The 25863-nt window shown below is 39.1% G+C and overlaps 2 protein-coding genes across 4 annotated transcripts in view; one reads left to right on the forward strand and one right to left on the reverse strand.

The window, feature by feature from the left end:
* Positions 1–22038, forward strand: abcf1 (ATP-binding cassette, sub-family F (GCN20), member 1). 3 transcript variants are annotated; one of them, XM_084738913.1, is made up of 27 exons: positions 1–207; positions 2315–2364; positions 2483–2560; positions 3042–3168; positions 3267–3301; positions 3390–3479; positions 6495–6545; positions 6793–6885; positions 8551–8604; positions 8698–8778; positions 8869–8964; positions 9871–9993; positions 10200–10300; positions 10408–10493; positions 10572–10711; positions 12339–12487; positions 12568–12651; positions 15351–15475; positions 15778–15890; positions 16063–16237; positions 17496–17570; positions 17822–17892; positions 17971–18003; positions 19759–19927; positions 20056–20120; positions 20205–20277; positions 21561–22038. In XM_084738913.1, the coding sequence occupies exons 1-27, from the start codon at positions 147–149 to the stop codon at positions 21725–21727; spliced, it is 2565 nt and encodes an 854-aa protein (XP_084595039.1). In that variant the 5' UTR covers positions 1–146; the 3' UTR covers positions 21728–22038. The 3 variants fall into 3 exon arrangements, with proteins under 3 accessions (XP_084595039.1, XP_084595041.1, XP_084595042.1); XM_084738915.1 differs by having other exon boundaries at positions 2318–2364; XM_084738916.1 differs by lacking the exon at positions 6495–6545.
* mrps18b (mitochondrial ribosomal protein S18B) overlaps positions 22034–25863 on the reverse strand; it is a 6284-nt gene continuing 2454 nt past the window's right edge. The window contains exons 5-7 of the mRNA XM_084738921.1: positions 24800–24866; positions 24652–24711; positions 22034–22394 (exon numbers count right to left, since the gene is read on the reverse strand). Of these exons, the coding sequence (XP_084595047.1) occupies positions 22198–22394; positions 24652–24711; positions 24800–24866 (324 nt within the window). The 3' untranslated portion in view covers positions 22034–22197. The remainder of the gene's footprint in view (positions 22395–24651; positions 24712–24799; positions 24867–25863) is intronic.

Genomic DNA, 25863 nt, shown 5'->3' on the forward strand with positions numbered 1-25863 from the left:
GGAAACTTTGTTGGTGACCGGGCATGTGCATCATCATCACGTCGCAGGGCCGCAGTACATGTGTGTGGCCCACAAAGCTGACTGCCTAGAAAAAGGACACAGTTTTAGCTTCGTTATCTCTGTAAAGTCACAGTTAAAGTAACAAAATGCCCAAGAAGACGAAAGAAGAAGCAGAGTGGGTGGACGACGAAGCCGCCCCGGCAGTTGGTACGATAACGTTCATGTTTAGAGAGAAGCTAGCCGGGTAGCGTCACTGCTAACGTTAGTTAACGTTTATCTAGCAGCACCACGGAGGTGTCAGTTCTGCCAAACTCCATTGAAAATCTTCCATATACACACTAAACTACTTATTGGCAACGGAACATATATGGTCATGAACGACCTTAACTCGTTCCTGAATCTTTAGCCTTTTCTCACTAATTCGGTTTTACGACGGTTCATGTAAGGACATTCATTCCAGTCAAATCTCAACGTTTTTAACTGTAGCTATATACTATAACGTTAGGACCTTGTAGCTGATGTTACCATTTAACTAGAGCTAAATGGCCAAAGTGTTAAGGCGTGAACCACCGGTTGATAAATAAGTAACGTTATCTAATCTGAATAAAAACTGTTGGAATACATAATGATTATCTTTATTTGTGAATAAAGCTTGACGTAACAGTATAATAATGTACACTGGGTTATTTGGCCTCTAACAATACAGCGTGATGTTCGACTTATTTACGTTAGAGGTGATAAACCAGGTAAATGGAGCAGTGATCGGTGTCAATCATGGCGCAACTGTCCACTCATGAAGGTGATGTAATAATCATGTAAGCACTGACATATGTGACAGTTTAGTGTAAGGTTGACAGTACAATCAGATTCTATCCCTTATGTCATCTGGACTCCAGCCCTTCCTATAAAGTTTGGCTCTCTTTAAATGTATGAAGCAGAAAAAGTGCAGTGGAAATGAAACAATGACTGTGAGGGTAAAAGTGCTGACACTCAGGTTCAGGGTGTTTGAGCGTGTTCACATCCCAGCTATGTGAACACTGAGCTATTTATACAGATTGCTGACAAATGAATGGTGTGAAGTGTGTTAGTAAGATATTGTTGAACAATTTCAGAACTCCTTGTCAAAAAGATATTCTCTCATTTGTTGTGTTGATTGTGTTAGCAGAGAGTGCACCAAATGTTAAAAATGATGATTTGATTATAGTGTATTTAAACTGGTCCATTTTCTTTTTGTCCCTTTTTGAAAGCCAGTGTTTCCCCTATTCTGGTCCTCAGAGCTCACTGCCCTGCATGTTTTAGATGTTTCCCTGCTCAAACACACCTGATTCACATGATCAGGTTGTTTTCAGGCTTCAGGCGAGCTGATCATCTGAATCAGGTGTGTTTGAGCAGGGAAACATCTAAAACATGCAGGGCAGTGAGCTCTGAGGACCAGGATACATTGTTTATCAGTGCTCATGTTTAACATTTTCAGAAATGCTTCTCTTTGGTAATATAGAGTATTATGTCATACCAATAAAGCAATTTGAATTTACCTTATACATAGGTAGAGCTGTAACAAGTAATCATGTTTTAAATTTATCACCAACTATTTTGATACTGAATTGTTGGTTTGAGTATTTTTTGAAGAAAAAAGTCAAAATCTTTGATTTTCTAAGAATATTTTCTTGTTTCTTTACTCCCTTATGTCAGTAAACTGTATATCTTTGATTTGTGGACCAAACAAGACATTTGAGGACAACATTTTTTGCTATTTATTTGCTAGATTAAGTATGAGTAAACCCCCTCCCACTGGGTGATATACTTGCACAAACATTTGGCTTTTTTGGCAACTACACCCCACTCACATTAATCCATTCTTGCATCCTTGCAGTTCATTTTTTGTCAAGTGCTGTTTGATTGAATGACTTCCTTGTCGCTAAATGTTACTTGTGTTCTGCATACTGCTACTTGATTTACTGGAGGGGAATGTGTGAAAGGTAAACTATGAGAGAATCTCAAGAAAACAGGAGGGCTGACAGGTGCCTTAAAACCTTTCATTTCAACTACAGTGTGCTAGAGTACAGACAGGATACAATAGAACTTTATTTATCTTTCATATTTAAAGTATGAAAAGGTGCAAATATAAAATATCAATCAAAATATAAACAGTGCCAACATATAAAGAGGTTAGTGGGAAAACCTCTCATATGGAACTAGAACCTATATATAGACAGTCAGTGTCCTAATAATGTCTGAGAGAGCACTACGTGTCATTTTCCCACATCATTGCTGTGTGATGTTTTTGTGAAATTAAAAAGCCTTTTTCTTCCAGCAGAAAAAACAGTGAAAAAGGGGAAAAAAGACAAGAAGGGGAAGAAGAGTGTGAGTATTAACAATGGCTCATTAGTTTAGTTTGTCAGTAATAAATGCTTCACAGCTGATGTTTCCTCTTCGTGTCTCTGGCACAATGTGGATGTGTTCTGTGAATGTCTTTCTGCAGTTCTTTGAGGAACTCGCCACAGAAAGCAAACCTGAGCAGGCAGATGAGGTGGCTGTGAAAGACACACAAGGAAAACAGGTAATCTTCACTCTGAAAGTACAGTAGGTCTTTAACTAACTACATGATGACATAAGTGTGTTTGTAATGAAATCCAGAGTGTGCTATTTAGCTGCCTTGACTAATATTAATTATGTGGCCCATGCCAGACATGCACTTCATTGTTCATCTTATTGCATTGGCTGTTTTTTCCCCATGTTTTTGTGTGTATTATGTGTGTATGTCTAGAGATGTCCTGAGCTTATCCAGGCATATTTTAAGCGAACAGTTTAAGTTAAAAAAGCAGATCCTTTCTTTCCTGAACACTAACATGTTTTGTAGAGCTGCACCTGTATGTCATTTTATTCTGAAGTTATGTTCTGTGGCTTAGAAGTTTAGAGTTTTTCAAATGTATTTTTCTTTGGTGCCATTTAGACCTATTATATTCCGGAGAAGGCATATTATATGTATATCTAAGATTAAGTGTACTTGTGAGATTTCAATGTGAAATTGTTCTTTTCAGCCTCAGAAAAAGAAGAAAGACCGGCGGAAAGGAAAAGGCGGAGATGCAGATGAAGATGATGATGAGGACGTCATGATGAAGCTAAAAAAGCTCTCCATGCAGCCAAGTGATGAGGAAGATGAGCCAGGTCTGATATTTCTAGACTCATCCTCACATTGAAATAATTCTTCTTCTCACGTTTGTGCATTTGTCATCATTCAGTGTACTTTCATCTCCTCTCCACAGTCATCATTCCTGCTAAAGGAAACAAGAAGAATACGGTTTGTCCTCAGTCTGGATTTTCCTTCATTTCTTCTTATCTGATTGCTCACAATGATGGCAGTGTAAAGAATCTCTGCTGTCCTTCAGGGTGGGAACATCTTTGCTGCTCTCAGCCAGGGCCAGAGTGATGAGGATGAGGATGATGATATGGAGGAAGAGGATAAACCAGTAAAAAAGGTACAGTGCTGTATGTCACATGGTTTAAGTGCCACAGAAATGCTGCATTAGTGTTTGGTGTTCACTGACCTCATCTCTGGATGTTGTCAGATAGTGAGATCTCTGTACTGTTCACACTACACAACTTTCGTGTAATTGGGAATCTTGAAGTCATTCTACTACTTAACAACTACTTTTTGGTCATTTTTTGCTATGTTTGGGCTTTTCTGGGTGCTGCTGTGGTGCTCTTTTGTCTCTCCTCCTTGACTCTTCTCTTCCCACAGCCTGTCTTCTCTCATTGGCTGTAGTTCGTTGCGTTGCTTCCCAAGCCCTCCCCGAAATGACTAGATGTTAAACTTGCTTGATATCTTTCAGGTGTCTGTGAGGTATTGACAAGTTCTTGTGTAACTCCTGGATCACATTGTAGATAGTTCACACATAGCGATCGTTGTTCATGGCAGCAAGTGCCAAATTACCTCTGATCTGGGGGCTTGTGTCTTTGATCAGTGAAATCTGTTGGCAAGTGGAAAATTAAGGCCAAAATGCACTTAAGGCGTCTGACGCTCGTGTTTTGAAGTGCACCCATTGTTCTAAATGGCAGAACACGCACTGAAAGCGTCTTGACGCACTCCGAACTTGTTTTGATTTTGGAGCGTCAAATGAGGACCAGGGCTTTTTTATTTGCAGCTGCAGTTCATGTTTGGGGAGAGTTAAGGTTATTTTTTGGGCATTTTTTTTGCCTTTTTTGACAGTGACAGCTGAAGGTATGACAGGAGAGGGGGGTGAAGAGACAGGGGATGACACGCAGCAAATGAGTCACAGGTGGGATTCGAACCGGCAGCCGCTGCAGAGGACTAACAGCCTCGATACATGGTGCGCACGCCCTACCGACTGAGCTATAGGGGCGCCCATTTGGGGAGAGTTAAATGGAATAAAAAAGACATGGATGTGAGGAGCGAGTGCTGATTGAGCTTTAGCTCCACCTGTAAGCAGGTAAAAAAAAAAAAAAAAATACTCTCAGCAGAGAGTGAGGGAGGGAGAGAGCATGTGAATATGGACAGATGCGCCGCCTTGAAATAAAAACGTTTTATGACCATGAAACATAATATTATTGTTCACTTGTGTGATTTTTTTTTTTTTTTGCTCCAAGTCCCATTTGTTTACTTTTAAATACGTAATTACTCCTGTCGATTAATCATAACTATGAAGATCTAGAGAGGGACAGCAGAGACGTGCGTCAAATGAGCACTGCAGTGCGTTTTGGCCTTCAGGGCTAACATTCTTTAGTGTGAACTCAACCTTACATGAAACTGACTTTTTTGGGGAGAGGGGAGTTGAAGTGGAATTTACATCTGTCTGTTGATGTCATTTACTGAAATCCAAAATTAGAGCTGAACGATTTGGAAAAAATATCTAATTGTTGTTTTGTATTTTGACTGATATTACAGTTGGGGTTTGATTTGTGATATTAGAGGGGATGATAATTTTTACATCACTATTCTCATTTTCATTGAAAACCATATTGAAATGATGATGGTGTGATGTTTGCTGGGATCTTTACCACTCTTAGAATGTGACTTGTAGGCCTGGACATCTCTGCAGTGCGACAATATTTCATTTAAAATGGGATATTTGCACACATTTTTGCCATTTGTGATTTGATAATTGCTGTAGGTCATATTGTGGTTACGTTAAAATTTCGATTAATTATTCAGCCCGAAACAAAAACCAAATCTGTCCTGACCATTCACCCTCCTGCCACCATTAAGGGAATATGAAGTGAAGACGTAAATACCCAAAAGGCCGTCAAGTGTGGAAGATTTAGAATACCTACAGTGCACATTATTATATGGATTTCTTCCTTACGTGTGCATTTATCCAGTCATAATTAAATGGATTTCATGTTAATATGACATGAAAAATTCATGTCCAAAAAGAACAGTTCATTCGGTTAATAAAGACATAATTGTAATAACTCTCCTAATAATATAAAGGGATAAAAAGGAGGCACATGACCATGTGTATGGTATTTCACTTTATTTTTGTACAGATTGTGATAAAAAATAATGGGCCTCATTTGCTAACATGTAGAAATGTTCTCACTGTGTGTACAAAATGTCACCATTTGATTCATGAAACATGCGGACCGGCCAACTTTGTTCTTACCACTAGAAAATGCACTTTTGCACCTCATAATAATAACTCCTTGGGCTGCAATAACCGAGGCAGTGTATGTTGTGTTGTGTCCCCGGAGAAACAGACTGAGTCTCAGATGAAAAGAAATGGTGCAAATAATTGATGCGTTAAAAAGAAAAACAAGGAAACGGGTAGAGAACAAGGAGCACCTGATCTGTCAACCCAGGATAAGACACTGACTGCGATTAGTGGAAATCTCCATAAATGAGATTTAAAAAATGAGAGTGAAAGTGATAACATCCAACAAGGACTTTCACCCAATGATGATGGTGATAATGATAATAATAATAATAATAATAATAATAATAATAATAATAATAATAATAATAATAATAGATAGCAACAACAACATAGCACAATACTTTCATACAATGCAATGATAAAATCCTGAAAACAAGGAAAATAAGACTTCTATTAAAGTTTTTTTTTCTTTCTTAAAGCTGGTTTTGATATGCTTTACATTTAGTAAAAAGGTGTATTTCAGTGTTTTCTAAGACAGCCAGGCTGTCATCATTTGTGCGTACACATGGTCTGAGGCAGGTCTAAATTTGTTCACAAACAAATTCAAGTAAGAAAATATTGATGAATTCTAGATTCATTCTTAAAACATTTCTGCGTTCGTGAATTAGGCTCCATATCCTTAATAAGACACAGAAGTCTTATATATTACAGAAATATTAAATAAACATCTTAAGAGGAGTACATCAGTAACTGAACCCCTCTTCAAGTCTGTCTAATTCTGGCATTACAGCAACTTGTCTGCTTTGCATGCTGCCTATGAATCTACATTCTCTGAAATCTCTGGGTATATCTGTACGTGTCTGTACGTCTTTGATACAGGAGGTTGAGAAGAACAAGAAAAAAGATAAATCTAAGAACAAGAAGGTGAAGGTGAGTGCTGGAAATTCTCTCCCATGTCATCTTTTTCTTGCATTTTAACATCTCTTTTCCATCCACTCATTAATCCATGAACAGAATGATTCTGGAGCACAGCTGGCGTCAGTTTTCATTTTCAAGTTTTCTCATGTCACTTTCTCTCATCCGCCTCACAGTTCACAGGCCTGTTAACTGTATCAGTCTGAGTAAGGAGACATTTGCAGACTTTGCTGACCATGGTGTGTGTGTATGTGATTATCAGGCTGCATCTGAAGAGGAGGATGAGGCAGAGAAGGACGATGATGATGACGATGAAAAAACTACAAAGACCAAGAAGGTGCAAGCCAAGTCCAAGGTGGGTGCACTCAATCATACATTCAACAAAAATATAAAAGCAACACTTTAGTGTTTACTCCCTTTTTCGTGAGTTGAAGTCAAAGATCTGACTTCTTCTGTGCATACAGAAGGTTTATTTCTCTCATATTGTGTTCACAAATGTGTTAAAGTCCATGTTAGTGAGCACTTCTCCTTTGCCAAGATAATCCATCCAGCTGATAGGTATGGTATATAGAGATGCTCATAAAACAGCGGCATCATTGCGCAGATGTGTCTTCAACTGTTTATAATAAAAGCACACTCTGAAATGTGACATTTGATCTTGGAAAAAAGACATTATTAGATGCTCAGTTATAGCTGTTTCACACTGAGCCACAAATACCTTTTTTCCCAGGAGGGAAAAGTCATGAGCCACTTGCTCTGTTCTAATTAGCTAGTACTCATTTTCTTCATTAGTTTGGTTGGTTAGGATTAGACATAAACAGTGATAGGTTAGGGCAGTGGTTCACAATTTTTTTCTGGCATGCCCCCCTTTCAGAAGTAAAAAAAAAGTTTGGGCCCCTTTATCCCAGAATCAATCATTAACAATAACTGGGGTTATAACTGGTTTTAAAAAAGAATTCAGAAGTTGAATTTTAGTGAACTAAGGTGAGCAGAATAGAATCAGCAAACTTTTGTTTGTTTATTTCCCCTGCATAGATCATATTCATCCAACTTTATTTAAACTTTGAATATCATGACTTTTCCCTTATGGAGAAAGAAATTGTATCTGAGACTTAATTCAAAACTGTCTGGTGGCATCTGTCAGTTGTGGCATTGTAGTGTGTGCCTAGTTAGTAGTTAGTAATGTAATGTTATCAGTATTATCAGCATTATGGTTTGCCTCAAAGGACTGGTTGTAAATGTAAGACTATATACATATATCTTTTTCTTATTACATAATTGCATTTGCATTTCATTATTTGTTTTAGTAATAATGTAACAATTAATACATAGCTCTGGGAGCAAACATCCAGGAAAATTAAGAGTTTTTCAGTATGTGGGGAGCTACACCCACTCAACTGGAGTGCCACTGCTGGAAGCAGTAGTGTGATATTTAAATTAATATTTTTTGTGAATTTTATGCATTTTATTTTATAGGATAGCTGTAGATGGAGCCCAAGGTTACTAGAGGTCTCACAGCCTCAGTACACGGGGCAAATGCTCCACCAACTAAACTCCCAGGCGGCAGACAGCTATATGATTTTTTGATCGGGATGACATTATGGGACATTTAGGTTATTGACACTGTACTTCATGACACTGTGCTTCATAACACAGTGTAGAATTGGTCAAAATCTATTCTTTGCTAGCTCTGAGGTTCTGGATTCCATTCTGCCCACGGGCCTTCAGTTTCACTTGTAATATGGTATATAAACAGAATTAATGAGATTTATTGACTGTACAACAAAGCCTGAAATACTTCAAGACATCCATTTAAATTCACAGTTGGCTCAGAAGCACTAAAACCTTCTACAGGTGTAAGGCCCTCTTCACTTAAATGTTTGAAGCAGAATAAAATATGTAAATCTTGCATCAGATTTTTTTATTGAATGCATTTGTGATATCTGAGTTTAAAAGTGGGTTTGGATAAAGAAGTAGATTAAAATTAATAAAAAAATAAAAAATAAAAATATTTTTTTAGCCCCCAGAAAATGAAGATGAGAAGCCAAAGAAGGGGAAGAAAGAGCAGCAGAAGGTGAGTATTAAGCACTGATGTTGGTTTTGTTCTTTTTATTTTAATAAAATTTTCAGCAGGTAACCATGCTGTAATTGAATTGTGCCCATGTAGAAAGGCAAACCTGCTGAGCGATCACACAGTGAGGATGAAGATGAGGAGGGGGGTGAGAGTGATGGAGATGGCATGATGATGGTATGTTTGTCCTCCACAAAGCTGTTTCTTGTTCTTCTCTGCTGTGGATCAGTATGTTGAGTTGCCTCCGATTCTGCCTGTGACCATCAGAGTGCTGAGGATGTGATTGCAGAACAGGCCAAGCAGCAGGATGACGACCCGTTTGCTAACCTCAGCAAAAAGGAGAAGAAGAAGAAAAAGAAACAGGTAATCACTTGATATGCCATTTTGTGTTCATTCTATACATCTCCTCTTTATTTTACTCGTCAAAGTCCAGAAGAGTACTGCTCCCCTGCTTTAGACAGCTGCAGTGTTTCCCAAACTTTTTAACAACAACATTCCCTTCTAATGATTTTTTTCCTCTTTGGACACAAGCTATGATGCTGTATAAATTAGCATAAACATATTGAACATAAAACGAACAATGAGGTAAAAATAACCTTTCACTGTAAAACACGCTTCTTTCAAACTCGACAGAAAAAAAATAAAACTGTCTTAGCTCTTGTTTCCACTGTTCTAACAACCACCAGCTCTGGTTTGACTGAAATAAATCCATAAGAGTTAGAAGTGAAAAACATTCTGACTCTACACACTGTTTCTCTTTGCTGCTTCTCTGAAGTCCAACCTCTGTCTCACTCCTCTCCTGATATTTTCACATCTAACTCTGTGAATTAAGGGTTTCTATAAAATGACAGTTTCTGTAAATGGTGTCTGGCGGATTTGATGAAAACTTGGTCATCATATTTTTTAAGAAGCAACGTGTTGCTCAGCCTGTCTGCTGAAGGACAGTGCAGGTTAGGACAATCTGAGTTTGATAAGAAATCTGCAACTATATTGATAATTGATCATTTTTAAGTCCATTTTTGAGCATAATTGTTCCACCTTCTCCAATGTGAGGACTTGCTTTTTATGATTTGATCTTTGGGACTAAACCAATAATTAATCAAAACAACAAACAGCAGATTAATCAATATTGAATATAATCATTGTTTGCAACCCCAGAAAAATAAAGGTAAATGTCACCTTGTTTTTTAATGTGGTAAAAACAAAAATGTACAGTATAAAGTGTACAGTTTAAGCCCATCTTCTGTGTGTTGGTGTGTGTTGTTGCAGATGGAGTATGAGCGACAGGTGGCCAGTGTTCGTGCTCAGAATGCCCTGGAGGGGGACTTCTCCATCTCTCAGGCTGAGCTGTCCTCCAGACAGGCCATGCTGGAGAACGCCTCTGACATCAAGGTTAGACACTGATTACAGTCTGCTCAATGAATGTGTTCAACTGCCACTGTCTGAAATGCTGTTCCATGGCGAAAATGTGAAACTAATCATTTCTAAGGAATTTCTAAGTTTTTTTAAAAAAAATCATACAGTTTGTAAATTGTTGGGTTTACAGCAGACATAGTGTGTGTTGTGTCATAGTGAAGGATGTGTTTTGTTTCCTTCAGCTGGAAAGATTCAGCATATCTGCTCACGGCAAAGAGCTTTTTGTCAACGCTGACCTTCTGATCGTGGCAGGAAGAAGATATGGTTTGGTTGGACCAAATGGGTAAAAAAATAATTACTGGCAATGACTACATGTACAGAGACTTCCACTCTTAATATGTGATAACTACATGGTTATATGATATCTATTATCTTGGTCTCATCTTTCAGCAAAGGAAAGACCACATTATTGAAGCACATAGCCAACAGAGCTCTCAGTATTCCCCCCAACATCGATGTTCTGCTGTGTGAACAGGGTAAGTGAGCTGTCTGTTCTCCATCACTTCTCTCTCTGTCTCTGTCCATGCTGACTCTGTTGTGCGTGTCTCTGTCAGAGGTGGTAGCTGATGACACGCCGGCGGTGCAGGCAGTGCTGAAGGCAGACACCCGCCGCCTGAAGCTCCTGGAGGAGGAGAGGCAGCTGCAGGCTCGACTGGAGAAGGGAGAGGACAGTGTAGCAGAGAGGCTAGACAAGGTGAGCGTTTGTGTACAGCCTGGTAAACAGTCACACCAAAACCACCTAGATGGATAAATAAGCTACAGGTAAAAGAAAAAAATATTTGTTTTTGATTTTTGGGTGAACTGCCTCTTTAAGAACAGTCCTGACTGACTGTATAACCATATGTTTAACAACCCAGAACAAAATATTTTGACATTAAGGCCAGAGCACCATAAAAACTGGTTTGTTTTTATTAATGTATTTTAACTGAAGCTCTGTTAGTTTTGACAAAGTTGTATAGTTGTATGTTAGTGATTTTTCCATAAAATAAACCAGCACAGTAAAACATGGAACACCCACAAGAACACAGTTAACATAGTGACAAGAGAGAGAGAACAAAGAGAAAAGTACCGAAATGAACTAAAATAAGAAAGAATAACAAACTCCAAGGGCTGTCTGATAAATAATGGCAGTCATCATATGAACTTTTTCCACAGTAGAAATATTTCATAAAATCCTTAAGACTCCATAAGAACAAACCTGATCTGGCCAAAACCCCTATTTGTACATCTGAATACTCCTCCAGCCCTCTTTAGCTCATTCTGCTGGTTTTGTAGCATCTTAACTGTTCAGGTTCAGTCTCAACGCTCTCATCAGCCTGGTCTCCAGCAGCAGGCAGCTGTTTTATAAACCCACTGTCCACCAGCTGCTATAGTACAGACACAGTACAGTACAGTAGTACAGAGACTAGCAGGTGGACATTGTGGAACATCTAGCAGCTAAAGAGCCCTGTCAGGGTTAACACTACACTTTGTCTTTGATGGCCAATGTGGCCTTTAATATTCCAGAATTCCAGCCATACAGAAGAACCACCAGACATGTTCATGTTCACGTCACACTTTTCTCATCAACTGGAAGACGACGCCTCACTCACTGCACAAACTGCACTCTGTGTAACTGGAGCCATAGATCATTGGATCTTTAAGTACTTTCAGATTATTCATCAGAGAAAAAAAGGCAAACCATGAAGTAAATCCTTTCATCACAATTTTCAGATGGACCTCAGGGGCCTCTTTGATAAAAATGTTCTTAGATTTATACTTGAACTTACACTCAAATAGATGATAGATGATGATAGATGATGATGACGATTTATGCTCAAGATACTGAGCATAAAACACAGGTTCTAAGAAGAAGATTTTTTAACTTAAGTACCTCTGTTATATAAAGCTCAAATTAACCTAAAATTGAGAGTACCTGCCATATGATCAGTTTTTTGCAAACAATGAGGGTTTTGGAAGATCGGATCATGGTGATGATGGAGGAGACTGAAGGCAGGAAACATGTATTATTCAGTTGACGAAACAGCGGGGCGACAAGACTAACATGTTACTAATTCAATAATTAATTCCTCACACCTTTAATTGATAATCTTTCTTGCATTGTTCATAAAGCTAACCCCTGGGGACAGTCTCAACACACTGGACTTGCTGTAGTTGTGCACAGCTTCCCTGTGCAATGAGGGGTTACTAGTGACATTTCAGGTGCACTCACCTTCAGTTTGACGTTTAGATAATCTGCACTGTTGGCTTGTTTACAACAGGTCTGATCATGTGACTGTTTGTGTTTCTGGACTCGTCTCAGTGTTTCTCCTCCCTGACAGGTCTATGAAGAGCTGAGGGCGATCGGAGCTGCAGCAGCTGAAGCCAAAGCCAGAAGGATCCTGGCTGGTCTGTCATTCACCCCTGAGATGCAGAACAGACCCACCAAGAGGTTCTCTGGAGGCTGGAGGATGAGAGTCTCCCTTGCCAGGTATGCACATGATTGGAACTGGTCCAACATAAACCTGTTAGGAGTTGCTTTTCCCTCACTCTTAGCCTCTGTACCCACAGAGCTCTGTTCATGGAACCCACCCTGCTGATGCTGGACGAACCCACCAACCACCTGGACCTGAATGCTGTCATCTGGCTCAACAAGTAAGAAGCAGCTGTTTGATCGAATGTGTTCCCCTGTATCATATCACTGAATGTTTAATATTGGAAGGTTTTAATTAGGGTTAAGAATGGAAGGAATATTCTTAAAACAATTAATGTTGATCTGTTGGTGAAAAGCTAAGCAGAGTTACGGTTTCATATACCGCCATACCAGTGAATAGCCCAAGCAACTTCCGGAACGTGCGCAGCGGGAAAGTGTTTCAGCGGGGACCCATTTCACTGCTGCACACCAACACCACAGGCGTGCTTTCATTGAGTGTGTGCACTAGGGATGTTCCTGCCGACTAATTTCCCTGTCGATTTAGAAAGCCGTTAAAATATAGCAGAATTTGCTAATTTATAATGTTAAACACTGTCCGAAAAAAATGTGTATTAAGAGCCAATTAAAGATGTTAATCACAGTCTACAATCACCAAATCGTACTTTAAATGCTGCTGAAATGTGCGTTGCTTTGCGCTGTGCAATACAAACTTTACACATTAATGTACAAAACACAACAACTCAAACGCTTCACCTTTTCAGACTGAAGAGGGTCACAGTGTCTGTGGTTAAATGACCCAGAACTAACGTTAGCTGCCAGTCTGACACACAGTGTGGCTAATGTTAGCAGTACTAGCAGTAGCAGCAGCAGCAGCAGCAGCTCCGCTTGTAGGATTATGTCTGTGTATGTGTTTAATGTGGTCACGTTTCTCCAGTCGACTGAATATAGATCAGCTTATTCTGTCACAGTCTACATTCATCTGTCCGACTTTGCTGATGTAAACATCCGGTGTTGCCAGGGCGATTGGTTCATACGCGCTGGGCGAGAGGAGCTGCCGTCTGACAGAGCTGCAGCCCCGACTAGTGTCGTGCAGCTGCTAAAATCTTAGAGACAACAGATAACTGGCATCATGCATGAATGAAATATTGATAAATATTTTATTTTTAAATGTTTTAAACTAGTAGTATTTCTGGTGCCGACTAGCGTGGGTGGGGACGTTTAATTGTATAGTCGTCCATGTGATGGTAACCATACGTAACCATAAGGGGTCATGCTTTTACCTGTGTCTGTATATGAAAAAAAAAAAAAAAACATGATACAGTCCTTATGACAGTAAAATGGGCTGTTTAAAGACAATCAACTGCAGTAATTCTTTTCTCATTAGAAGAAAATGTGGGTAAGAACACTGTTGCATGAAAAAACAAAAAACAAAATAAAAGAGGCCGTGAAACTGATATGATTTTTTTAAAAAACCGTGATATGAAAATTTTGTCATACCGCCCAGCCCTAATAAGAGCCTTTATTGTCATTGTACAGACACCTATACAACAAAATTATGCTTGCTAGTACATCTGAAGGTGCATTAGGAATGTTTGGTCATTATGGCTGAATGATTTTGCAAAAAATCCTAATTATGATTACTTTGACTGATATTGCAATTGTGATATGATTTGTGATATTAGAAGGTATGCTATTTTTTACATCATTATTCTCATTTACATTTAAAGGTGTGATTGTCACAAGGATCTGTACCAAACAAAGATGTTTTCTGAAGTCTGTAAAAATATGATGAGCAGGCCATTTCTGCAGCACAACAATATTTAATTGAGAATGGTAGTTTAACACACATTTTGCATTTAACACATATTGCACCTCCTGTGATTTGAAAATGAACCATATTGCAGTTTTGATAAAATTTTGATTTATTGTTCAGCTCTAACAGTAGTGCATATCAGTCTAATTTGCACACACACACCCGCTCCAACAGCTTGGTTAGCTAGTAGTCTGAGGTAAAAAAAAAAATAGAGCTTGTGTAAAAACGCTACCTGATGCTACACTGCAGTGGCCAAGCATGAGCCAGTGATCAGGCTGCTCCACAGTCAGACTGAAATATTTGTGAAAACAGGTACTGTTCAGGTCAGTAAGAGCGACAAGAGGCTTCCTTTAGTTACTGTCCTTGAGTTTGAGAGAGAGAGAGACAGCGTGCAGCTCTGAGTGATTATGTTCTCAGCTCAAATGAGAGGGTGAGGGATTCACAGAGCTAGTTTGCTGACAGTACCTCGTGCCAGAGTTTATTATTACGAGTACACCATTGAGAGCTAATGTGACTAAACACGTTGCAAAACTGTGAGGAGAAATAGGATGAGCTAAATGACAAGCTAGTTCTGACCACCTCTGACTACTGGTCACATATTAGACAACCTCACAGAGGAGCTGACTCATTTACATAAGTACATAATAATACAGACATAACCCAAGTAATGGCATTAAACTTGGTCAAAATAAGCGTGTCGTCTTCTATTTTTCTGCCCCTTTTGTATTTCATGTCATTTTACTTAAAAAAATGTTACCAGTCAATGGGTGCCATGCTATCAAAAGCAAAATGAACCAAATGAGGAACATCAGTGGGTTATCCAGCTGTGAGGTACTGAATGTAAACAATAGCATGATTACACTCTGAATATTCAATTTAAGTGATTAGAAGGATATTGAAACCACAGAAAAGTCCAGACAAGTGTGGAAGCTGCTAGAACTTCCAGAAAAGTAGTTGGTCGGTGGGGAAATCAGAATTGACCATGCACTGCAGTTTGTGCGTCTCTGCCCTCCATGTCTAATGCCACTAACAAGGCAAATGATTAACTGTCTAACTGTCTGTGCTAGTACTTGACAGAGGTTTGTGTTTTTTCTTTGCCACTCACAGCTACCTTCAAGGCTGGAAGAAGACTCTCCTCATAGTTTCCCACGACCAGAGTTTCCTTGATGATGTGTGTACAGATATCATCCACTTAGACAACCAGAAACTCTACTATTACAGAGGGAACTACTGTAAGTATCCTGCAGACTGTGAATATGTGGTGTTTTGAAAATATTTAGTTTCACTTAATTGCTCTCAAGTAGGAACCTGTCTTCCTAAATAGATCTTAATTTCAGTCTGGAGAGCAACTTGATTGTAGACATGTATTTGTTCAAATTTGCTATTTTCCTACTTTTTAGCAGTTTTAATTACTATTTTTGTGGTTGTTATATAGTTGGAGTGGAGTCAACTGAATAATTACCGCCGCTCAGCGGTGATAATTGAAATATGGGAGAATTTAGTGGTTAACTAAATAAATATTTTTTTATTTCAGTGACCTTCAAGAAGATGTATGTGCAGAAGCAGAAAGAACTGCAGAAACAGTACGACAAGCAGGAGAAGAAACTCAAAGAGCTGAAGGCTGGTGGAAAGTCCACCAAACAGGCTGTAAGTATGTCTGTCCCACCAGAGTTCACTTTGATTCATCTGAAATCAACCACAAACTCTTAACAACTTGACCTTGACGGGTAGCTGTCACAGTTGACATCAGTGTTTTCTCCATCCATTCTGTCTCCTGTTGGTTTAGTGTCTAACCTCAGTTTTTTATGTGTCCTCTTAGGAGAAGCAGACAAAGGAGGCCCTGACCAGGAAGCAGCAGAAAGGCAAGAAGAAGGGAGGTCAGGAGGAGGAGAGCCAGGATGCCACAGAACTGCTGAAGAGGCCCAAAGAGTACACTGTCAAGTTCACCTTCCCCAACCCTCCTCCACTCTCTCCACCCATCCTGGGACTGCACAGTAAGAATCCCTGCAGACTGCAGCAGCTGCTCTGTGTTCCGGACTGTTTGTTCAGACCTACACAGAAAATGTTTTAGCAGTACAGGTCACAACTGACTGTCCTTGACCTGAAAGTGAAGCATCGCCTGCAAGCTAGTTTAGGCAGTCAACTCAAGCTGCACCGCTAATCACATGTGGTATCACTCAGTCTCTGTAGTACATATCAAACACACCCTTCCAATCTGGAGGTCTATTTAAACTGTTAAAACCTCCCATCTCTCCCTCTGCCTGTCATTGCCATTGCTGCCTTGCATCAGCGTCACTGCCTGCTCATTCAGTCCCACCACCACCCCTGCATCCACCTCTGGTGGCTCTGACAGGGGGTTTAAGATCTTTGCTCATCACTCCCCAGTATCTCTGTGCTGTTCTGTAAAGCTGTGAGGAGTGATGAGGTCGGAGCCTAGATGCCAATCTCTAACTATGTTCTGCTGCTGCAATAAACATTCTAAAACGTGAGTTGTCTGACTGAATGGAGCTTAACACAGAGGTAATAATTCTGAAGGAGGCAGGTGGGGACTGACTACATCTACCAGAAGTCATGATGGTGACATGTGCAAATAGGAGGCATGTCAGCTAACAACACACATGTTCTAGTCTGGCCAGGGACCACCGGACCACCTCTCTTTTCTTACCTGTAGTGCCATTTATCAATCCAGATTTTTATGGTGTGAGTTGCATAGTTTTGATGAGATGATGAGACGTAGATGTCTGCCTTCTCTGCAGTATAATGAAACTAAATGGTACTCAACAGCAGTGTGTTTTTCCAAAAATCATGACCTGGTTACTCAAGATAATCCACACACCTTATTGTGAGCAGTTTCATGTAGGAACTACTTTGTCTCTGCAGTAGAATCTACCAGAACTATTTGCTTTTCTACTGGGAAGAAAGTAGTTCCTACATGAAACTGCTCACAGCAAGTTCAGTAGATGAACTTCATGGCAAAGTTTTCAAATGTATTTTTGGTGCTTTGCCATAAGCCAAGTATCATTTTGGTGGATTATATTGGAAAGGAGACAGACATCTCTACGGCCAATATCTCCAAAACTGTAAACAGTAACAGACATTCAGCGGACAAAACAGCTCCAGTGTTTATTTGCATACAGAGTGAAGAAGTGAGATCCAATTACAAGTGAGACACATTGAAGGTGTGAACTGATGTACAGGTTACTAGACTTGGAAATTTGCCTCATTTCATTCTGTCATTTCTCTCCTATGCAGGTGTTGACTTTACTTATGATGGTCAGAAGCCTCTTTTCAAAAACGTTGACTTTGGAATTGACATGGACTCCAGGAGTAAGTATGCTGTCTACTGTAATCTCAGGGTAATGTTGAGGACAGTGACACAGACTTCTGATTTTGCAGCGCAACTGAAAACACTCAGAGAGTTCAGAGTATTGTTAATGTTGGGATCACAGTAGAAAAATTGGCAGCTGTACCATCATAGATGAGTTTTTCCTCCAAACGTGCCTCCACTGTTGTTGTGATTTGTTCACTGTTTTACAGTTTATGTAAATTCTGACACAAGTTTTTCTTCTTTCCTCCAGTTTGTATAGTTGGACCCAATGGTGTTGGGAAGAGTACCCTGCTGCTGCTCCTCACTGGCAAAATAAATCCTGTAAGAGTGAAGATATGCAAAAAGATATGAAAAAGAATATGCACGTACTATGAGCTGACTGGATGTTTCTTTTTTCAGACCAAAGGTGAGATGAGGAAGAATCATCGCTTGGTGAGTAACTTACTGTTGATGTCTGACTCTTAAAGTACACATAGTGTCACTGTATTCTGTGGGCAGAGCCACAAGACTCTGGAGACAGTTTATGTCTGTAGTATCAGTTCAGATCTGACAAAACATGTATTTATTGTTCTAACATTGGTTTTCATCATTTTAATGTTAAAAGTGTTTTTCAGACAATTTTCCAGTCTGTCAGGCGCAATGTTTACCTTCCAGATGAAAATAGTCTTCAAGAAACAAAATAACATTAATTATGATAAAAGTGGCTGTGCCAGTACACAGTGTACCTAGGAACGTGAGCTAGGTTTAGAATTTTCTAATGCAGGTTAGTTGCAATTGTGTATGACATTGTGGAAGCAACAGCGAGTCCTTGATTGTAAAGGGGCCTCCACATGATAAGAAATTTGTCCTGGAGTCAAAGGGAGGTAGGGTGCAGAGAGCCACTACGTCCTGTCTGCCTCATACACAAATGGCTGCGCTTACTGTTCATAAACTATATGATTCACAAACCTTAAAGCTCAACCTGACTGTTCACATTTTGCCATGCGTTATATTTACTAGCGAGATCGCAGTCTGTTTTTAATGTTGTGTTATAGAGCTCGGGGAACCCTGAAACACTTGTCCTCGGTCGTGTCTGGATTTCTTGATTTGCGAAACTGTTGTGAGATTTGTGTGTGTTGTTAACATTAAAATGATCACTCTCGCGAGATCTTCCGCAGTTCTGGGGTTCCTTTCAAGACTCGACTGTCAGTTTCTCCTCCTCTACTTGTGTCACTTCCACACATCTGTGGTCTCGTCTGTCTCGTCAGTGCAGCAGTCAGCAGCACATCCAAGCGGTGCACCACGCCCCTGCTTGGTCAGGCTCCACTGCTCTCTCCATAGGAAAACAATGGGACAGCCAGAGCAAAATGTTTTTACTGCTGATCATGTGTTGGGGCCTGAAGTGTATCAGCTGTTTATAATCATCTGTCAGTGTAATGTTCAGCCTGTTGCCCTAAAAACAAAAGCCCACTGCTCTGAAATAACACACTCTGGATGATGAGTTAACTGGCTGGCTTCATTCAACAGTTATAAACATCTACACAATCATCTACACCTTTTACAAGATTGTTAATGATTTCTTACAACTCATCAATAACTCTTACTAGTTTGACATTAATTTGAGCTCTGATTAACGTGAAACACATGTACAAAACAGTTATTCTGTTCTAGAATGGAAATTTCAAATAGGGACACCGCGGCTGCATCATTCACGTCAAATTAGATTTATTACAGTAAATATTTTACAGAGTTCTCCTTCAACTTTTTCACTCAGTCAAGTCCTATTAACTGACTGAACCTGTCTCGATCAACCTGCACATAGTTACATGCAGTCTAGTCTAATACATGTATTGTACAGTGGCCCTTACTCTTAAATAATTAAACTATGACATTTTTTTTAATATAATGGGCAAAATATGGGGATTAGTTATTGGTCAGCTGAACTCTTGCTGTCACTGATGTTATTCCAGAAAGTCTCAGCTAAGATGGATGATGCATGTTCACTTTAAAAGTAAAGTAGCCATTATCATCCAAATCTAGCAACAAAGTTGTGCCTGTGGAGCTGTGTTGTGTTCTCTCTGAAATGAACAGCTTGCCTTTGAAACAGTGTGATCTCGCGGTTAGACAGCAAACACTCTTTATTGGCTCCAGAGTTTGGTCAGTTGCTAAGAATAAAAGTTGTGATGTGTGTGTTGTTTGTGCCTACAGAAAGTGGGTTTCTTCAACCAGCAGTATGCTGACCAGCTGAACATGGAGGAGACGGCCACAGAGTACCTGATGAGGAACTTCAACCTGCCCTACCAGGACGGCAGGAAGTGTCTGGGACGATTTGGCCTGGAGAGTCATGCCCACACCATCCAGATCTCCAAACTGTCTGGTATGAACACGAAGTGTCAGACAGTTACAGTCAGCTGTCATGAAGGAGATGTGGCGTTCTAACGGTGTGTGTGTGTGTGTGTGTGTGTGTGTGTGTGTGTGTGTCTGTGTGTGTTCTGTCTCTGACAGGTGGTCAGAAGGCCAGAGTGGTGTTTGCTGAACTGGCCTGTCGTCAGCCTGATGTTCTGATCCTGGTAAGAGTCACTGAGCCTTTAATCCACAGTGATGGAACACCAGGGTGAATTCTGGGACTAACCGACTTCATTTCTCTCTCACAGGATGAACCCACCAACAATCTGGACATTGAGTCAATCGATGCCTTATCAGAGGCCATCAACGAATATAAAGGAGGTGAGACGAACACTCACTGTGCATTTTCTATATTTTTACTGTAGCTGTCCACCAGCAAGAAATGAATTGTAATTAACTTCTGATCACTTAAAGGATCATACCAGTGTTTTGGCACGTTCTTACCTGTGTACTGCAAATCATGTACATGCATCAAACATTCTCTGAGCTTGCTGAAGTGTTTTTGTTTGAATTATGTGATTTGAAAATTGCAGGAAGCCATGCTGCCAAACTGAGCCTTAAATAAATAACATCAAACAGGGAACTCTGCAGTGTTGAAGCAGCAAATGAGGATGGCACAATAACAGAAGGGTTAATAAAAAGCAAAATATTAAACAGTATAAATCATACAGTGTTGAACTGCTGTGCACTTTGAATATTGTGAGTTATGAATGTCTATGTATTAATAACTAATAAGTAAGTTTGGAGGAGACATTGGTCTGTAACAAAAACAATGTCCCGTCCCTTTGATTGACACATTAGTTTTTTTCCATAGTGTGAACACAGGACTCAAGATGAACTTTCCATAGTGTCCTGAAGTCCACTGTCCCAGACTTAACAACCACTCTCTCAAATACAAACAGTTTTTTTTTTATTTTACATAATAAATATAGTTTAGTAACTCTGTTTCAGTAGCTCATCACTTTGACTCTCTGGACTGCCACGGTGGTTCTGCTACTTGTTCCTCGTAAATAATTAGGTCCCATTTCATCATATTAAATCAGATGTTATTGTGCAAGTGAAGCTCAAGTGGAGTCGTCTTCATATTGTGTGAAAGGCAAAAGCAATTATGCTATCTGACTTATTTAATTCCTTTATCTAAAAAGCAAACTATTCAATAAGAGCAATTCATGCTAAGTTTTTTAGCACTTTATCCAAATCCAAGCACTTTTCAAACCTTAAAAATGTTACAATAAAATTCAAATATTTTCAAGGATTTCCAGCACCTGTAACCTGTTCACCTTGATGTCAGAAAACACAGTAAGAGCCTGAAGAGCTGCAGGTAACACACAGCTCACTGCGGCTGCTCTGTTTTGATTATTCTGGCCTGAAATATTTCAAACTGATCAGCTGGAGATGCAGTGCAAAATATGTCCATATGTGACTAGACCAGTTTTTATTGAAGAACAGATAAATATTTTATCACAAAGTGGAGGTGAAGGTCATTAGGGTTGTGATGTACATTAGAGATATACATTCACTAAGTCAGTGAGTGGTGCCTGAAGAGAGACTGAACACTCCAATGATTGTCTCCATTATTAACATCCTGTCCCCTTCTTGTCCAGCTGTGATCATCGTGAGTCACGACGCCCGGCTCATCACAGAAACTCAGTGCCAGCTGTGGGTGGTGGAGGACTTAACCATCAACCAGATTGACGGAGACTTTGACGACTACAAGCGCGAGGTGCTGGAGGCCCTGGGAGAGACCATGGTCAACAAAGTCAACCCATGATCACACAGAGCTGCTGCTGCTGCCGTCAGAACATACTACTGCGCTGCACAGTGTCCCTCTGTCCTTGGCTACCTACACTCCACCTGGACTGTTAGCATGTCTCACAAAGTAACACTGATAATAAAACATGTTGGATTTGTTGGGGGTCTCTGTTCCGTCTGAGCTGGACTGTAACAACTTTAACTGCGTGGAGTTGGACTCATAATGGAGTGTTGATGCTAATATTCATTTCTATAAATATGCAGGGAGGTCAAATGAATGATATGGTGTCAAGATCTACTAAAGCTAAACAATAAAATAAATCAATTTTTTGACTTTTTTGGTGCATTTTTATTCACATGTAGGACATGAAAACAGAGTGAATATTGACATGGTCCATCAGACGTGGATATATAGAGAAAAGTACAGACTTGAAGTTAATTATTGCATTAATGTCAGCAACATCCCAGCCTGATAATCAGGACTGTCCATCACTTTAAATAAGCCTTGTACATCTTCTTCACTTTAGCCACTTCATTCTCATCAGGCGTTATTTCATTGTACCATTTATACCAGCTGTCACCAGAGCTTAAGGATTTGGGAGGTGGTGTGGATCCCACAGCATCATGGGAGTTAGAGTAGTCCTCTCCTGAAAATTCCACATATGGAATCTGAAATGGAAGTAAACCTGAAAGAAGACAAAAAAACACTTTCACCATTAGATAAGAAGTTTTAACAAAGAAATACACCCAGTCTGTAACATCTGGTTTGTTCTACCTTGACAAGCTCCTAACCACCTGGAAGAATTTCAGGTGTGTGGCCTTAAATGGTGCAAATCAAACTGATAAAATCTCATCTCATGTCAGTGACTGTGGAGGCCTGTTTCCACCAATGTTTAGGAAAAAAGATCCTGTTAGTCTTTAATTTCTACAAATAATGACTCCGTATCTAAAACAGTGGGGAGTTATGAGTTAATATCTCTAAGTAAAAAAATTCTCAAAATTATGACTTAGATACTGAGTCACAGAAACTGGCTCATTATTACACAAGTTATTTTTGAGATACTATTTTGATGAAGTTTTTTTTAGTAGAGTGACTTATTGCATCTTTTTTTTCCATCACACTGTCTGAAATAGGATTTCATAGATAGAACCACAATGCAAAAAAAAAAAAAAATCCTGTCAGTAACATTTTGTGCAGTGTGAGTTGCAACGATTAACTGATAATAAGAGTTTGTGATGAAGAAAAAAAATCTCCGATTTCAGCTTCTTAAATGTGAATATTTTCTGGTTTGTTTCCTCCTCTCTGTGAGTAAAGTGAATATCTTTGAGTTGTGGACAAAACGATATTTGAGACAGATGAATTTCAATCATCTCCAGTGGTAGTGATAGCTGATTGCTACAATGTCATCTTGGACTTTAAGAAACTCTGACCAACATTTTTCCACCATTGGACCAAACAGCTAATTGTTCTATGGAGAAAATGATGAACAGATTGATCGATAGTGATGGCAGTCAGACCCCAATTCTCTGATGCTTCAAACTCAAAACTACATTTCCATTGAACCACTGCTTCAATGCTTGCTTTGGTGTGGGGGAAAAAAAATCATGCAACACATGATGTCTGAAGCAGCAACTGGTTCATCCTGTCTGTGAATCAGCTGAGTGGTTTGCTTTACCATGTATCAATTTCAACAGTTAGAGAGGTTTGAACTTTCAGAGGGCTGCCACACTATATATGCACTCAAAACAATACACTAGTACTCATTCATGTAAAAGAAAATAGTCCAAAAACAGTTGACAAAATCTTGTTCCTAAATAAAAACTGAACTTTAACTGTTCATCCAGCACACTCTACTGTGTTGCCCAAGTATGTGAATACACACACACATTCATTCATTCATTCATTCATTCATTCATTCATCAGTCTTTATTTGTAAAAAGAACCTACATGATATATCAAATATAATATATAATCAGCCTCCAATAACTGGCCTTTTATTCATGCTGCTACATCATGTGATTATTTATTCATAATGAAGATAATTATCTAGATTAAATGTTTCAAGGATGAAAAGACGTATAATATGAATGTCACATTGATCACATTGCTCTGCCTGAATCTCTGCATTTCAATCACGGTCACGTTTCCACCAAAGCTTCGAGTAATGAACCTATTTTTGATACAACTGGCTGAAGTGGTTCAAAGCTTCACAAAAGCTTCACTACTGATTGATAATGAAAATAATTGATACATAAAACGTCTTGAAACATATGTCCAGGTGCTTAATTATTTTGATAATCAATTTATCATTTTTAGACTTTTTTACAGAAAGAAAAGTCAAAATTCTCTGATTTCATTTTCTTAAATGTGAATATTTTCTGGTTGGACACTGAGAAACACTGATCAACATTTTTCACCATTTTCTGACACTTCATGAACCAAACAACTATTTGATCAGTGGAGGAAATGATTGACAGATTGATTGATAATGAAAATAATCCTAACAGGTGAGACTTTGAAAAACAGGTTCAAACATGTGGAGCCCCTGTGCTCCATGTTTGGACCTATTTTTTTAAATGACAAGATTGTGAGAGGACTAATTAATCAAGAAAATGATCAACAGATTAATCAACAATGAAAATAATCATTAGTTGCAGCTCTAATATTTTGTAGGTTCTTTGTACAAATGGAGATGTGGGTACTTAGCATCTTAGCAACCTTAGTCCTAAAATATTCAGTTTCTTAGCATGTAGTAAGGCTGAATGTAGATATGCATCTATACAGATGTAACTTTTAAAAAATCATATTGGTTTAACTTCACACCAGTCACTATCTTCAAAGTAATGTATGTTGAAATGTTAAGGTTCAAAAGATAAAAACACAAAAAGAAAAGGACCTCAGAGACTGCTTATAGTGCAGTAGACTGATTTTGTGTTACGTACCGTGATCTTGTGCTGTGTTTATCGCCTCGTGGAGCTTCTTCTGCTGCTTCATACACACACCTGCACACAGTAAAAGCATCACAACATGAGCCACCCGTTCATCAAGTGGATTCTATGAGCTCACTTTGACAACCTGTTTGCTCCTCACCGGTTCGAGTGGGATCATACACCATCCCAGTGTGAGGGTTAATGAACTGCTGCAACAACTTCACATTCTGCAAGAGAAGCAGATCAGAAAGGACATGAGACAATCAGTGGTGGAGCATAATGTCTCAAATATCAAGCTCTTCATCTTCAATACAACTGCATGCTGATGCTAAGTATGTGAGTCTGTTACCCCAATTTGATCATTTAATTTCACTAGAAAGACTAATATTTTTTATTACAAATATTTCTGCTGTCATACTTATTCTGAACTCTCTTATAGTATATACAACCCTGACTACAAAGAAGTTGGGAATAAAAACAGGATGCAATGATTTGCAAATTCTATATTCAACTGAATACAGTCCACAGACAAGATATTTGATAACTGATCAACTTTGGTGTTGTTTGTAAATGTAAACCTTCTGAATTTGACTGCATTCTGTTTTTCACCCATTCTTGAGAATTGGGACAAATCATGTCCTACCAAAAATAACCTTTATTTATTTTTTTTTTTCTATTAACCCTATAATTCCAATTTTAGGTGAAAAAATATTCTTTACAGATTTTTATATACATGACATATAGGTAATTAATTAATTAATTGTTTTGGTTTGCCTTAATGTTTTATTTCTAAACTTGCTCTGTGCCAGGAAACAGCCTTGTTCCAGACAGGAATTCACAACTTCAAATAATGTGTTATAACATAGATGTAAAATATGTTACTATAATCATCTTTGTCTTAAAATATATTTTTGGATGAAAATGTTGGCTCTTTAAAATTTTGTCCCAGATTTTTACAAAAACATGATTTAATCGGGCATAAAAAGGGTTAGCTATACCCTACGGCAGTGTTCCCCAACCCTGGTCCTCAGAGCTCACTGTCCTGCATGTTTTAGATGTTTCCCTGCTCAAACACACCTGATTCACATGATCAGCTCATCATCAAGCCTCTGCAGAAGCCTGACAACAACCTGATCATTTGAATCAGGTGTGGTGGAGCAGGGAAACATTTAAAACATGCAGGACAGTGAGCTCTGAGGACCAGGGTTGGGGAACACTGCCCTA

This window comes from Lutjanus erythropterus, chromosome 16, assembly GCF_056507025.1.
Source record: "Lutjanus erythropterus isolate fLutEry1 chromosome 16, fLutEry1.hap2, whole genome shotgun sequence".
Classification (NCBI taxonomy): domain Eukaryota; kingdom Metazoa; phylum Chordata; class Actinopteri; order Lutjaniformes; family Lutjanidae; genus Lutjanus; species Lutjanus erythropterus.

Bases quoted from the DNA above. Each gene is read 5' to 3' on its own strand.
- abcf1 (XM_084738913.1), top strand. From the start codon at position 147: ATGCCCAAGAAGACGAAAGAAGAAGCAGAGTGGGTGGACGACGAAGCC. The intron at 6,886-8,550 runs GTGGGTGCACTC...ATATTTTTTTAG, and splicing joins AGGTGCAAGCCAAGTCCAAG to CCCCCAGAAAATGAAGATGA. The intron at 17,893-17,970 runs GTAAGAGTGAAG...TTCTTTTTTCAG, and splicing joins TCACTGGCAAAATAAATCCT to ACCAAAGGTGAGATGAGGAA.